At 45.8% G+C, this 16078-nt stretch overlaps 1 protein-coding gene across 1 annotated transcript in view; it reads left to right on the top strand.

Annotated features, from left to right (window-relative positions):
* The first annotated feature begins 2631 nt into the window (after positions 1–2631).
* The window catches only part of LOC306969040 (CASK interacting protein 2), a 44746-nt gene continuing 31299 nt past the window's right edge, over positions 2632–16078 (top strand). The window contains exons 1-2 of the mRNA XM_079564651.1: positions 2632–2755; positions 5944–5995. Of these exons, the coding sequence (XP_079420777.1) occupies positions 2662–2755; positions 5944–5995 (146 nt within the window). The 5' untranslated portion in view covers positions 2632–2661. The remainder of the gene's footprint in view (positions 2756–5943; positions 5996–16078) is intronic.

Here is a 16078-nt window from a genome sequence, read left to right as displayed (position 1 = left end):
ACAAAAATTCAACAAAAATTCAATAAAAAATGACAAAAATTCAACAAAAATGTGACAAAAATTCAACAAAAATTCAATAAAAAATGACAAAAATTCAACAAAAATTCAACAAAAATTCAACAAAAATTCAACAAAAATGTGACAAAAATTCAACAAAAATGTGATAAAAAATTGACAAAAATTTGACAAAAAATTGACAAAAAATTGACAAAAATGTGACGAAAACTCATCCAAAAAGTGACAAATATTCAACAAAAATTCAACAAAAATTCAACAAAAATTCAACAAAAATTCAACAAAAAGTGACAAAAATTCAACAAAAATGTGACAAAAATTCAACAAAAATGTGATAAAAAATTGACAAAAATTGGACAAAAAATTGACAAAAAATTGACAAAAATGTGACGAAAACTCATCCAAAAAGTGACAAATATTCAACAAAAATTCAACAAAAATTCAAAAAAAAAAAAACAACATAAAAAAGGTGACACAACACAGCAACAACGCGAGGAAAAGGATCAGTTTTGTGCATCTTAGCTTTCAAATGAGGTGTTACACAGGCCTATATAACAGCCAAAGAGGCGGGTGGTAAGAGGTTAAAGCACGAAGAGCCAAACACTCACTCAGAGTTACCCGGCTCGTCCTGAAGTAAACAGTACCATGTGATGAAAGTACTTCCTCCTCGAGTCTCTGTGTTTTACGAGTCTCTGAGCTCAGTTTGAACCTGGTTTGATCCGAGTTTTTATTCAGAGACACATAAAAAACCTCCACTGTGACTTTTAATTGAAACACAGGTTTTTCATTGAGTTCAAACGAGTTTATGTGACGATAAAAGCGGCACCCCCCCCCTTCCTGCCCCCCCCCTTTGAAGTCCCCCCCCCCCCTCTGAAACGATCAGTCTCTGAAGCCTCACTGGGACTGAAGCCGTGTCTGAATGAACGTGTTCGTCCGCCGGTCACGTCGAGTCGGAGAGTGAAGTGAAGCGCAGTGTCCCACATTCAGAGGCAGATCAGGGAGAACTCTCTGGAACACACCCAGGAACACGCAGGGACACGCTAGAACACACCCAGGAACACGCTAGAACACGCTAGAACACACCCAGGAACACGCTAGAACATAGAACACGCTAGAACACGCTAGAACACACCCAGGAACACGCTAGATCACTCTGGAACACGCTAGATCACTCTGGAACACGCTAGATCACTCTGGAACACGCTAGAACACACCCAGGAACACGCTAGATCACTCTGGAACACGCTAGATCACTCTGGAACACGCTAGAACACTCTAGAACATGCTAGAAGACACTAGAACACACTGGAACACCCTGGAACACACCCAGGAACACGTTAAAACATAGAATACACTAGAACACGCGAGAACACACCCAGGAACACGCGAGAACACACCCAGGAACATGCGAGAACACACCCAGGAACATGCGAGAACACACCCAGGAACATGCGAGAACACACCCAGGAACATGCGAGAACACACCCAGGAACATGCGAGAACACACCCAGGAACACGCTAGATCACTCAGGAACACGCTAGAACTCTCTGGAACACACCCAGTACAACTCTCTGGGAGAGGCTCCATAGAGTCATGTTAAAACATCCATCCATTTTCTTCCGCTTTATCCGGGGCCGATCCACACACACCTCCTCCAGCTGTTCTGACCCCGAGGCCACACCTCCTCCAGCTGTTCTGACCCCGAGGCCACACCTCCTCCAGCTGTTCTGACCCCGAGGCCACACCTCCTCCAGCTGTTCTGACCCCGAGGCCACACCTCCTCCAGCTGTTCTGACCCCGAGGCCACACCAGGCCAGCTCGGAGACATAGTCCCACCACCGTGTCCTGGGTCTTCCACGAGGCCTTGTCCCACTAGGACATGCCTGGAACACCTCCCGCGGGAGGCGACCAGGAGGCATCCGGAACAGATGCCCGAGCCACATCAGCTGCTCCTTTCGACGTGAAGGAGCAGCGACTCTACTCCGAGCTCCTCCCGGGTAACTGAGCTCCTCACCCGATCTCGAAGGGTGCGCCAAGCCACCCTGCGAAGGAAACTCATTTCAGCCGCTTGTATTCGCGATCTTGTCCTTTCGGTCATGACCCAAATCTCATGACCTTCGGTGAGGGCGGGAACGTAGATCGATCAATAAATCCAGAGCTTTCGGCCTCAAAAAAGTCCAAGCATTTATTTTTTTATTCTGAGACCATAAATACTGTCTAATGATAAACATTTGGTGTTTTTTATGTATTTATTATTTTCCTTTGTACTTGCACTGGGAGCCGGGGTCGGCGCTCGCGCGGCCGTGATTGTGTTAACGTGACCTGTTTCTTCTCCGCAGCTCGGAGTCTGGTCCTTCCGTCGACGCCTGCAGCGTTTGGAGACGTTTATGGGGCTTCCTCCTCCGCCCTCCCCTGGGGGCGTGGCCTGCCGGGCGGAGCCGCCATGTTGGATTCTGACCCGCCAACGTCCGGTCCCGGGGCCAGTCCGGGGTCAGGTCTGAGGCTCCGTCTGTAGCTCCGCCACAATCCAAGGTCTGAGCGAAGGTCTGAGGAGAGGCGGGGCCAGGGGGCGGAGTCTAAGGGAGGGGGAGGAGTCTACTGGAGGGGGAGGAGTCTACAGGGGAGTGGCCAGGAGGGGGAGGACCATGGGGAAGGAGCAGGAGCTTCTTCAGGCCGTGAAGAACGGAGACCTGAGTCAGACCCAGAAACTGCTGTCCAGACTCAGGCCACACAAGAGCAGTGAGTACTACAATACTGCATACTGCAAATACTGCAAATACTACATACTGCAAACACTACATACTGCAAATACTACATACTGCAAATACTACATACTGCAAATACTGCAAACACTACATACTGCAAATACTGCATACTGCAAATACTGCAAATACTACATACTGCAAATACTGCATACTGCAAATACTGCAAATACTACATACTGCAAATACAGGCCCGGCTCCTCTCTGTGAGTCTAAGGTCTGCGTTACGTAACTGTCTTTATCTGAGGGTCATGTGACGACAACAAAGCACTGCCCTGAAGACCGCAGCTCCCACAATGCACCTCTGCCCTGGCCTCCGCGCGGCACTGAAAGGGTTATTTTTAGCCACAGGTTCAGTCGTGGAGGAGGAGCAGCTGAGAGCGGACGAGAACTTTACAAACACAAACCAAAACAACAATGAAGAGACAATAAGCGCCCAAAGAAAGTCTCTTAACATTTATACAAAGGAAGTGACGCAGCAGCGACTGAGCTGTTTTTCTCCACTTTTTATACTGTTTTTGCCAATGTTGGTCTATTGGAAATGTACACTAACAGCCACAAACATGGCGGATCTCCATGGTAACAATGGAGTTTCCCGAACCCTATGGCTGTATCCGAATGTCATCACTAAACAACACGACTGAAGTAAATCAGCTGTTTCAGTCGTGTGTTTGTGTTTCTCATGAATAAACGACCTAAATATAACCGGTTATGGTGAAAAGATGCTAACGTTAGCTGCTTACCTTTAGCCTGAGCTGTTAAATGACCGACAGCTTCTTCTCGGATAATCCAAGTCATTCATGTAAAATCCATGTGAAATATAAAGTATCTGACTCGTATTTATCCCTAAATATTCCACTGTCTCTGAGTTTGTTTTTATCGCAGAAATACTTTATTCCCGGAGTTTAGCGACTTTTAGCAGATGTCGTCACTCAATCTGCTGGTGTTTCAGACACCGGGCTCTGACCGACTTTCACGTCTCTGAGCTCACGCTGGGGTGTTGTTGTAACGCCTGTAAAAGTGCAGTCGTTCTGTTTCATAAAATAAACGTTTGTAACAATAAATCTATTCAGATAAAAAAAAATCATATCTGCAGCCGCAGCACGAGTGACGTCACACAACGCGGAGAAAGTCGTGTCCTGTGTCCGAATCGCCAACAGAATCAGTGACTATATAGTGACTATAAAGTGCGTGTGTAGTGAATGAGGGGTTAGGGACGAGGATGGACATTCGGACACAGCCTTTGTGTGTGTTCAGTGTGACGTCACAACTCCCGCTTCCGGGTCCTAGCATACCGGCTAATATGCAAGAAAAAAAACATTAAAAACTCTTTAACACAAGCATTAATATCTGTGAAACTCACAGAGTTTCTGAACCGACTTATTTCTTAGACTCATGAGCCAAAAATGCAGCACCTGCTGCAAAAAAGTCATATTTACTAAAGTCGCTACTTCCGGGGTTAGCGTAGCTGTAGGTTTAGCATGTCTGGCTCATGGGCCTGATTAATAAGTCTGTTCAGTAACTCTCTGTGGAGTTTCAGTCTGACACTGAGATACTTCAGAAACCTCCTCAGTCTGACTGAGATACTTCAGAAACCTCCTCAGTCTGAGATACTTCAGAAACCTCCTCAGTCTGACACTGAGATACTTCAGAAACCTCCTCAGTCTGAGATACTTCAGAAACCTCCTCAGTCTGACTGAGATACTTCAGAAACCTGCTCAGTCTGAGATACTTCAGAAACCTGCTCAGTCTGACTGAGATACTTCAGAAACCTCCTCAGTCTGAGATACTTCAGAAACCTCCTCAGTCTGAGATACTTCAGAAACCTGCTCAGTCTGACTGAGATACTTCAGAAACCTGCTCAGTCTGAGATACTTCAGAAACATCCTCAGTCTGACTGAGATACTTCAGAAACATCCTCAGTCTGACTGAGATACTTCTAAAACCTCCTTAGTCTGACTGAGATACTTCAGAAACCTCCTCAGTGACTCTGAGATACTTCTTAAACCTCCTCAGTCTGACTGAGATACTTCTTAAACCTCCTCAGTCTGACTGAGATACTTCAGAAACCTCCTCAGTCTGACTGAGATACTTCAGAAACCTCCTCAGTGACTCTGAGATACTTCAGAAACATCCTCAGTCTGACTGAGATACTTCAGAAACCTCCTCAGTCTGACTGAGATACTTCTTAAACCTCCTCAGTCTGACTGAGATACTTCAGAAACCTCCTCAGTCTGACTGAGATACTTCAGAAACCTCCTCAGTGACTCTGAGATACTTCAGAAACATCCTCAGTCTGACTGAGATACTTCAGAAACCTCCTCAGTCTGACTGAGATACTTCAGAAACCTGCTCAGTCTGAGATACTTCAGAAACCTCCTCAGTCTGACTGAGATACTTCAGAAACCTCCTCAGTGACTCTGAGATACTTCTTAAACCTCCTCAGTCTGACTGAGATACTTCTTAAACCTCCTCAGTCTGACTGAGATACTTCAGAAACCTCCTCAGTCTGACTGAGATACTTCAGAAACCTCCTTAGTCTGACTGAGATACTTCAGAAACCTCCTCAGTGACTCTGAGATACTTCAGAAACCTCCTCAGTCTGACTGAGATACTTCAGAAACCTCCTCAGTGACTCTGAGATACTTCTTAAACCTCCTCAGTCTGACTGAGATACTTCAGAAACCTCCTCAGTGACTCTGAGCTGAAGCTGCAGCGAGTCGCGGGCGGAGCCTCTCGTTTCCCGCTGTGACATCACTTCCTTTTCCTGAGGGCACTTCCTGTTTCATTCCTGAGTCCTGAGCTCATGGTGATCCATCAGGTCCATGTGACCCGCCCAGATCCTCCTGAAGGAGAAGGATCACAGAGAAGTCAGAAACGTGGAGCTCAGTGGAGATGGTTTTTCAAAGATCTGAGTTTAGTCTTTACAATATTGAACCGACTGTTTGTTCAGAATCTGCATCTGAAATGTGAGTTTTTAATGTTTAGTTTCTAGAGAAGAAGAGCCTGGTGAGCGACTGGTTCAGACTGGTTTGGACTGGTTTGGACTGGTTTGGACTGGTTTAGACTGGTTTGGACTGGTTTGAACTGGTTTGGACTGGTCTGCTCCGGCTGCAGATTTTTGGATCTTTATCATCAAGTGATCATGATGTGAATGTGTTTCAGAGCTGCTCGGATCCACCAAACGGCTCAACGTCAACTACCAGGACTCAGACGGGTGAGTGTGGGGCAGGAGGTGAGTGTGAGGCAGGAGGTGAGTGTGAGGCAGGAGGTGAGTGTGGGTCGGGAGGTGAGTGTGGGTCAGGAGGTGAGTGTGGGTCGGGAGGTGAGTGTGAGGCAGGAGGTGAGTGTGGGTCGGGAGGTGAGTGTGAGTCAGGAGGTGAGTGTGAGGCAGGAGGTGAGTGTGAGTCAGGAGGTGAGTGTGGGTCAGGAGGTGAGTGTGAGGCAGGAGGTGAGTGTGAGTCAGGAGGTGAGTGTGAGTCAGGAGGTGAGTGTGAGGCAGGAGGTGAGTGTGAGTCAGGAGGTGAGTGTGAGTCAGGAGGTGAGTGTGAGGCAGGAGGTGAGTGTGAGTCAGGAGGTGAGTGTGAGTCAGGAGGTGAGTGTGAGGCAGGAGGTGAGTGTGAGTCAGGAGGTGAGTGTGAGTCAGGAGGTGAGTGTGAGGCAGGAGGTGAGTGTGGGTCAGGAGGTGAGTGTGAGGCAGGAGGTGAGTGTGAGGCAGGAGGTGAGTGTGAGGCAGGAGGTGAGTGTGGGGCAGGAGGTGAGTGTGGGGCAGGAGGTGAGTGTGAGGCAGGAGGTGAGTGTGAGGTGAGTGTGAGGTGAGTGTGGGGCAGGAGGTGAGTGTGAGGCAGGAGGTGAGTGTGAGGCAGGAGGTGAGTGTGAGGTGAGTGTGAGGTGAGTGTGGGTCAGGAGGTGAGTGTGGGTCAGGAGGTGAGAGTGAGTCGGGGGGTGAGTGTGAGGCAGGAGGTGAGTGTGGGTCAGGAGGTGAGTGTGAGGCAGGAGGTGAGTGTGAGTCAGGAGGTGAGTGTGGGGCAGGAGGTGAGTGTGAGTCAGGAGGTGAGTGTGAGGCAGGAGGTGAGTGTGAGTCAGGAGGTGAGTGTGAGGCAGGAGGTGAGTGTGAGGTGAGTGTGGGGCAGGAGGTGAGTGTGAGGCAGGAGGTGAGTGTGAGTCAGGAGGTGAGTGTGGGGCAGGAGGTGAGTGTGAGGTGAGTGTGGGGCAGGAGGTGAGTGTGAGGCAGGAGGTGAGTGTGGGGCAGGAGGTGAGTGTGAGGTGAGTGTGGGGCAGGAGGTGAGTGTGAGGCAGGAGGTGAGTGTGAGTCAGGAGGTGAGTGTGGGGCAGGAGGTGAGTGTGAGGTGAGTGTGGGGCAGGAGGTGAGTGTGAGGCAGGAGGTGAGTGTGAGGCAGGAGGTGAGTGTGAGTCAGGAGGTGAGTGTGAGGCAGGAGGTGAGTGTGAGTCAGGAGGTGAGTGTGGGGCAGGAGGTGAGTGTGAGGTGAGTGTGGGGCAGGAGGTGAGTGTGGGTCAGGAGGTGAGAGTGAGTCGGGGGGTGAGTGTGGGGCAGGAGGTGAGTGTGAGTCAGGAGGTGAGTGTGAGTCAGGAGGTGAGTGTGAGGTGAGTGTGGGGCAGGAGGTGAGTGTGGGTCAGGAGGTGAGAGTGAGTCGGGGGGTGAGTGTGGGGCAGGAGGTGAGTGTGGGTCAGGAGGTGAGTGTGAGGCAGGAGGTGAGTGTGAGGTGAGTGTGAGGCAGGAGGTGAGTGTGAGGTGAGTGTGAGGCAGGAGGTGAGTGTGAGGTGAGTGTGAGGCAGGAGGTGAGTGTGAGGTGAGTGTGGGTCGGGAGGTGAGTGTGAGGCAGGAGGTGAGTGTGAGTCAGGAGGTGAGTGTGAGGCAGGAGGTGAGTGTGGGGCAGGAGGTGAGTGTGGGGCAGGAGGTGAGTGTGAGGTGAGTGTGGGGCAGGAGGTGAGTGTGAGGTGAGTGTGAGGCAGGAGGTGAGTGTGAGTCAGGAGGTGAGTGTGGGTCAGGAGGTGAGTGTGGGGCAGGAGGTGAGTGTGAGTCAGGAGGTGAGTGTGAGTCAGGAGGTGAGTGTGGGTCAGGAGGTGAGTGTGGGGCAGGAGGTGAGTGTGAGTCAGGAGGTGAGTGTGAGGCAGGAGGTGAGTGTGAGTCAGGAGGTGAGTGTGAGGTGAGTGTGGGGCAGGAGGTGAGTGTGAGGCAGGAGGTGAGTGTGAGGTGAGTGTGGGTCAGGAGGTGAGTGTGGGGCAGGAGGTGAGTGTGAGGTGAGTGTGGGGCAGGAGGTGAGTGTGAGGCAGGAGGTGAGTGTGAGGCAGGAGGTGAGTGTGGGTCAGGAGGTGAGTGTGAGTCAGGAGGTGAGTGTGGGTCAGGAGGTGAGTGTGAGGTGAGTGTGGGTCAGGAGGTGAGTGTGAGTCAGGAGGTGAGTGTGAGTCAGGAGGTGAGTGTGAGTCAGGAGGTGAGTGTGGGTCAGGAGGTGAGTGTGGGGCAGGAGGTGAGTGTGAGTCAGGAGGTGAGTGTGAGGCAGGAGGTGAGTGTGAGTCAGGAGGTGAGTGTGGGGCAGGAGGTGAGTGTGAGGTGAGTGTGGGGCAGGAGGTGAGTGTGAGGTGAGTGTGAGGCAGGAGGTGAGTGTGGGGCAGGAGGTGAGTGTGAGGCAGGAGGTGAGTGTGAGGCAGGAGGTGAGTGTGAGGTGAGTGTGGGGCAGGAGGTGAGTGTGAGGTGAGTGTGAGGCAGGAGGTGAGTGTGAGGCAGGAGGTGAGTGTGAGGTGAGTGTGGGGCAGGAGGTGAGTGTGAGGTGAGTGTGAGGCAGGAGGTGAGTGTGGGGCAGGAGGTGAGTGTGAGGCAGGAGGTCATTATTTTGTCATTTTTTGTCACATTTTTGTCTTTTTTATTATTATTTTTTTTTTCTATTTTTTTTTTCGTCAATTTTTTATCAATTTTTTGTCTTTTTTTCACATTTTTGTCATTTTTTTTCTTTTTGTCATTTTTTTGTCACATTTTTGTCACATTTTTTGTCTTTTTTTTGTGTCATTTTTCGTCCATTTTTTATACATTTTTTGTCACATTTTTGTTATTTTTTGTCACATTTTTTGTCAATTGGAGAAAATCTGAAAAAAAAAAAAAAATGAAAATAGAGCCCCCTGCTCCACCTGACATTATGACATCATCACATTCTAAATCAGCAGCCAAGTGTGGGTCATGTGGGTCAGCTGGCGAGTGTGGGTCATGTGGGTCAGGAGGTGAGTGTGAGGCAGGAGGTGAGTGTGAGGCAGGAGGTGAGTGTGGGTCAGGAGGTGAGTGTGGGTCAGGAGGTGAGTGTGGGTCAGGAGGTGAGTGTGGGGCAGGAGGTGAGTGTGAGGCAGGAGGTGAGTGTGAGTCAGGAGGTGAGTGTGAGGCAGGAGGTGAGTGTGAGGCAGGAGGTGAGTGTGAGGCAGGAGGTGAGTGTGAGGCAGGAGGTGAGTGTGAGGCAGGAGGTGAGTGTGAGGCAGGAGGTGAGTGTGAGGCAGGAGGTGAGTGTGAGGCAGGAGGTGAGTGTGAGGCAGGAGGTGAGTGTGAGGCAGGAGGTGAGTGTGAGGCAGGAGGTGAGTGTGAGGTGAGTGTGAGGCAGGAGGTGAGTGTGAGGCAGGAGGTGAGTGTGAGTCAGGAGGTGAGTGTGGGTCAGGAGGTGAGTGTGGGTCAGGAGGTGAGTGTGGGTCGGGAGGTGAGTGTGAGGCAGGAGGTGAGTGTGGGTCGGGAGGTGAGTGTGAGGCAGGAGGTGAGTGTGAGGCAGGAGGTGAGTGTGGGGCAGGAGGTGAGTGTGGGTCGGGAGGTGAGTGTGAGTCAGGAGGTGAGTGTGGGTCGGGAGGTGAGTGTGAGGCAGGAGGTGAGTGTGAGGCAGGAGGTGAGTGTGAGGCAGGAGGTGAGTGTGAGGCAGGAGGTGAGTGTGGGGCAGGAGGTGAGTGTGAGGCAGGAGGTGAGTGTGGGGCAGGAGGTGAGTGTGGGGCAGGAGGTGAGTGTGAGGCAGGAGGTGAGTGTGAGGCAGGAGGTGAGTGTGAGGCAGGAGGTGAGTGTGAGGCAGGAGGTGAGTGTGAGGCAGGAGGTGAGTGTGAGGCAGGAGGTGAGTGTGAGGCAGGAGGTGAGTGTGAGGCAGGAGGTGAGTGTGAGGCAGGAGGTGAGTGTGAGGCAAGAGGTGAGTGTGGGTCAGGAGGTGAGTGTGAGGCAGGAGGTGAGTGTGAGGCAGGAGGTGAGTGTGAGGCAGGAGGTGAGTGTGAGGCAGGAGGTGAGTGTGAGGCAGGAGGTGAGTGTGAGGCAGGAGGTGAGTGTGAGGCAGGAGGTGAGTGTGGGGCAGGAGGTGAGTGTGAGGCAGGAGGTGAGTGTGGGGCAGGAGGTGAGTGTGGGTCAGGAGGTGAGTGTGAGGCAGGAGGTGAGTGTGAGGCAGGAGGTGAGTGTGGGGCAGGAGGTGAGTGTGAGGCAGGAGGTGAGTGTGAGGCAGGAGGTGAGTGTGGGGCAGGAGGTGAGTGTGAGGCATGAGGTGAGTGTGGGGCAGGAGGTGAGTGTGAGGCAGGAGGTGAGTGTGGGTCGGGAGGTGAGTGTGGGGCAGGAGGTGAGTGTGAGTCAGGAGGTGAGTGTGGGGCAGGAGGTGAGTGTGGGGCAGGAGGTGAGTGTGAGGCAGGAGGTGAGTGTGGGGCAGGAGGTGAGTGTGAGGCAGGAGGTGAGTGTGAGGCAGGAGGTGAGTGTGGGTCGGGAGGTGAGTGTGAGGCAGGAGGTGAGTGTGAGGCAGGAGGTGAGTGTGGGGCAGGAGGTGAGTGTGGGTCAGGAGGTCATTATTTTGTCATTTTTCGTCAATTTTTTTTATCAATTTTTTGTCTTTTTTTTCACATTTTGTCACTTTTTTGTCATTTTTTTGTCCATTTTTTTGTCTTTTTTCTTTTGGTCATTTTTTAGTAATTTTTAGTAATTTTTTGTCATTTTTTTGTCACATTTTTTCTCTCTTTTTCACATTTTGTCACATTTTTGTCATTTTTTTTGTCATTTTTTTGTCATTTTTTTGTCATTTTTTGTCACATTTTTGTCATTTTTCGTCAATTTTTCGTCCATTTTTTGTCATTTTTTTGTCAATTTTTTTGTCAATTTTTTTGTCACATTTTCGTCAATTTTTGTCACATTTTTTGTCAATTGGAGAAAATCTGAAAAAAAAAAATGAAAATAGAGCCCCCTGCTCCACCTGACATTATGACATCATCACATTCTAAATCAGCAGCCAAGTGTGGGTCCTGTGGGTCAGGAGGCGAGTGTGGGTCAGCTAGCGAGTGTGGGTCAGCTGGCGAGTGTGGGTCAGTCACTGTGGCCTAAGAGCCTCGTGGGAAAGTGAAAAACCAATATTTGCTCGCGTCTCCTCCGTGTTTGGCGACGGCCGGAGGTTTGAGCGTTTCCGCGGAGACCGTCGGAGGAAAAATGGCGGCGGCGACGTTATGGACGGGTCGTAAATCCAGAGGAAGAGTTTAGTGACGGTTATAAAAGTGTCAGGGGTCAAAGGTCGAGAGCGGGGCCACTCCAGAAAACACACGGCTGATTTAAGACCGGCGTCGAAGTCGGGCCTGAAATGTCATTAAAAAGCATTAAATTAAGTTCAGACTGGAGTTACATCCACATTTCTGTCTCAGTCTTAAGATAAATTGTGAATGAAGAAGCGTAAAAATATTGTATCTTTAGATCCAAGTTTTGATGCTTTTGGTCCAGGGGCGACTTTAAAGGGACTTAGTTGTTTCAGGTCTAATAATTATTATTTTTTTTAAATCTTTTTTCCACAAAAGTTTCCTCTATTCTTTCCATTTTTTAAACACATTTGTTCCTCATGTTTCTTCCAAATTTTCCTAATTATTACTTCTAATATTTTCCATATTTTCCCTTTTTTTTATTTTTATTTTTGCTCCATTTTTCACCCATTTCTTTACCCATTTTTTTCTTATTTTTGACACAATTTCTACCATTTTCCTCCCTCATATTTTCTGAAAGTTTCCTCTATTCTTCCCATTTTTAAACACATTTGTTCCTCAGGTTTCTTCCAATTTTTTCAAATTTTTATTTCCAATATTTTCCATATTTTCTCCCTTTTTTCCCCCAATCCCCCACATTTTTTGTGAAATTTTGTCTGATTTTTCACCCATTCTTTTTACTCAATTTGTCATTATTTTTGGCACAATTTCTACCATTTTTTCCTCCTCATATTTTCTGAAAGTTTCCTCTATTCTTCCCATTTTTAAACACATTTGTTCCTCATGTTTCTTCCAATTTTGATTTCTAATATTTTCCATATTTTCCAATTTTTTTCCCAGAATTTTTGCTCAATTTTTCACCCATTTTTTTACCCATTTTTTTTCTTATTTTTGACACAATTTCTACCATTTTTCTTTTTCTTTTTTTCTCTTTTTTTTTTCTTATTTGTATTTACATACATACAATATATGACATTAGACAAAGACAAACTTTATGTTGACAAGACAAGTGTGGAGGTGTAGAGTGCGGTGGGGTGTGAGTAGTGTGGTTCAGGTCCAGGGTAGTGCAGTTCTTACAGTATGGGTGGCTCGGTGGCTTGAGGGTTAACTAATGTGGGTCACCATGATGGGACAAAACAGTTGTAGAGGGATGTTGAGGGGAAACAGGTACAGAGATACATCGGTAAATAAGTGAAGTAGATTGCAGTGAATGCAGAAACGAGAAAACATCAAAATAATAAAAAAAAAACCTAACAATAAATAACAATAAATTAAAAATAATAATAATAATAAGAGGAAAAAAAAGATGGTGGACACATAGATTTAAGATATAGATGAATAATGATAGAACAACCGAAGGGGGGGGGGGTGCAAATCTCTATTGTTGTTATTACCGTCACTGCTACTATCATCATCCTTTTTTTTCACCATTATCGTTACTAACATTATTATTATACATTTGACACAATTTCTACCATTTTTCCTCCTCATATTTTCTGAAAGTTTCCTCGATTCTTCCCATTTTTAAACACATTTGTTCCTCATGTTTCTTCCAGTTTTTCCTAATTTTTATTTCTAATATTTTCCCATTTTTTTCCAGAATTTTTGCTCCATTTTTCACCCATTTTTTTAGCCATTTTTTCTGTATTTTTGCCACAATTTCTACCATTTTCCCCCCTCATATTTTCTGAAAGTTTCCTCTATTCTTCCCATTTGTTCCTCATATTTCTTCCCATTTTTCTTAATTTTTATTTCTAATATTTTCCCATTTTTTTCAGAATTTTTGCTCCATTTTTCACCCATTTTTTTAGCCATTTTTTCCCGTATTTTTCCCACAATTTCTACCATTTTTCCTCCTCATATTTTCTGAAAGTTTCCTCTATTCTTCCCATTTTAAACACATTTGTTCCTCATATTTCTTCCAATTTTTCCTAATTTTTATTTCTAATATTATCCATATTTTCTCCTTTTTTCCCCTTAATTTTGCTCCATTTTCACCCATTTTTTTTCTTATTTTTGCCACAATTTCTACCATTTTCCCCCCTCATATTTTCTGAAAGTTTCCTCAATTCTTCCCATTTTTAAACACATTTGTTCCTCATATTTCTTCAAATTTTCCCTATTTTTTTTATTTCTAATATTGTCCATATTTTCCCTTTTTTTTTCCAGAATTTTTACTAAATTTTTCACAGATTTTATTTCTTATTTTTGCCACAATTTCTACCATTTTTCCATCTCATATTTTCTGAAAGTTTCCTCTCTTCTTCCCATTTTTAAACACATTTGTTCCTCATATCTCTTCAAATTTTTCCCCATTTTTTTCAGAATTTTTGCTCCATTTTTCACCCATTTTTTTTCTTATTTTTGTCACATTTTTCTCCTGTTGTTCACCCATTTCTTGACATTGGAGATGAACCTGTTATTGTAAAGTTGCAGATCTTCCACACATTGTTCTTCTGTTTTCTGGTTCTAGACAGCAAATATTTTAGCCTCGGTATGGAAAACCCAGAATGGTTAAAGTCCTGGTGTTATGCCCGGCTCTCACCAGGAGGAAACACAGCTACACATAAAGCAAAGACAGGAAGTGGAGAGTGGAGTCTTTGGAAGAGAACGGCCCCTCGGTCGAGTGAACGGGTCCATCTCTGAGACGGCTCCATTAGTGACGTGCCCCGAGGGGACGAGGGTGGGGAGGAGGGGGGGGGGGGGGGGAGGTTCATACAGGAATAAAAGTGAATCGGCTGCGTCTCCCTCTCTGTTCGTCTGTCGTTTCCTCTTCTCTCTGTGTGAGCGCTGACCCACACGCCTCACTGACCACGCTCGCGTTCTCCTCACACTCAACACTCGCTCCGGTCCTGGTTCTTTTCAGTTTTAACCTCTTAACTCCCGCCTGAACCCAGAGCATTTTCTCCAGCTTTACCCAAATCCTGTAGGCCAGTGTAACGCCTCATTTGAAAGCTAAGACCTACAAAACTCGTCTAATTGGATTCCATCTTTTTCAGGGGGGGGGGTATTCAACTCATTTCTGTAACTTTTTGGTCTTTTTTTGTGGTCATTTTTTTGTCATTTTTTTGGCTTTTTTGTCACATTTTTTGTCCATTTTTTGTCTTTTTTGTGTGTCTCTTTTTGTGTTTAATCTTTTTGAGCAAGTCGTGCACGCTTTCATTTCAAGCCGTCTGGACTACTGCAACGCACTTTACTCGGGCATCAGCCATAAAGCACTTTCCCGATTGCAGTTAGACCAGAACTCCGCGGCACGACTTTTAACAGGGACCAAAAAACGTGAACATATCACCCCAATCCTCGCGTCTTTGCACTGGCTCCCTGTTCATTTTAGAATTGATTTTAAAATTTTGTTGTTTGTTTTTAAAGCTCTAAATGGACTGGCCCCGCAGTACATCACAGACCTCATCCAAATTTACCGCCCCCCACGCGCTTTGAGGTCCGAGGGCCAGCTCCAGCTCGTGGTTCCGAAGACGAACCGAAAAACCAGAGGGGACAGAGCGTTCGCCGTTGTCGGCCCTAAGCTGTGGAACGCTCTGCCCCTTCACGTCCGTACGGCCCCCACCCTGGAGTGTTTTAAATCTCGTCTTAAGACTCACTTTTATTCTCTGGCTTTTAGCACCGCGTAAGTTGTGTGGTCCCCTGTGTCTTTTTATTTATTTTTATATTTTATTTTTTTATGGAGTTTTATTCTTATTTATAGTTTTTAATGTGTTTTTATTTTATATTTATTCTTTTAAACTGTTTTATTCATATTTATTGTTTTACACTCATATAGCGGTAGAGCTCATTTGCATTGTTTTGGTTTTATTGATTTTGTTGCATGTGCAGCACTTTGGAAACGTTTTGTTGTTTAAATGTGCTATATAAATAAAGTGGATTGGATTGGATTTTTGTTACATTTTTGTCACATTTTTTGTCAATTTTTTGGTCAATTTTTTAGTCATTTTTTAGTCACGTTTTTGTTCATTTTTTGTCATTTTTTGTCATTTTTTGTTATTTTTTAGTCACATTTTTGTCACATTTTTTGTCAATTTTTTGGTCAATTTTTTAGTCATTTTTTAGTCACGTTTTTGTTCATTTTTTGTCAATTTTTTGTCTTTTTTTCACATTTTTGTCATTTAAAAAAAAAAAATTGGGCCATTTTTTGTCATTTTTTGTCACATTTTTGTTATTTTTTTTGTTATTTTTTTTGTTTGTTTTTTGTCCATTTTTTGACATTTTTTAGTCACATTTTTGTCCGTATAGTCCCTTTAAAGGCACACTGCGTAATATTTTGGACTATACTGTTGCCTTCAGTACAAAGCATGTTCCCAATGAGCAGCTCGACACAGAAAATGCTTTTTCTGCAGTGGGTGATCAAATTTGGATTGCATTTGGATGAGAAACTAACCTGTTTAAATTTCAAATCCTGCTGCCTTTAGTCACATCTCCATGGAAACGAGCTGGAGACGTAAAGTTACTGTCATGTCTCAGGAGATCTGAGCCGCTCACAGCAAACACACATGTTTTTATATTTATGAGGTATTTTTCAATTGAAATTGAAAATATCTCATAAAATAAATGCTTGTATTTCAATTTTTTTTTATTCACTAAAATTCTATGCGGTTTAAATATCGTTCAGCCCTAATTTGTCACATTAACCTCTTAACTCCCACCTGAACGGATCCCATTTCATCCGGTTTGGCTTTACTCTAATCAAAAAGCTTCTTGGGGAAAAAAGCACCAAAATAGCCACAAAAATAAGAAGAAAACAAGGATGTAAACGCAACAAACATGACAAAAATGTGACAAAAATGTGACAAAAATTCAACAAAAATTCAACAAAAAT

This window comes from Gobius niger (assembly GCF_951799975.1).
Source record: "Gobius niger genome assembly, chromosome: 10".
Lineage (NCBI taxonomy): Eukaryota > Metazoa > Chordata > Actinopteri > Gobiiformes > Gobiidae > Gobius > Gobius niger.
The sequence above is the reverse complement of the archived record's forward strand: the minus strand, read 5'-3'. Positions and strand labels throughout refer to the sequence as shown.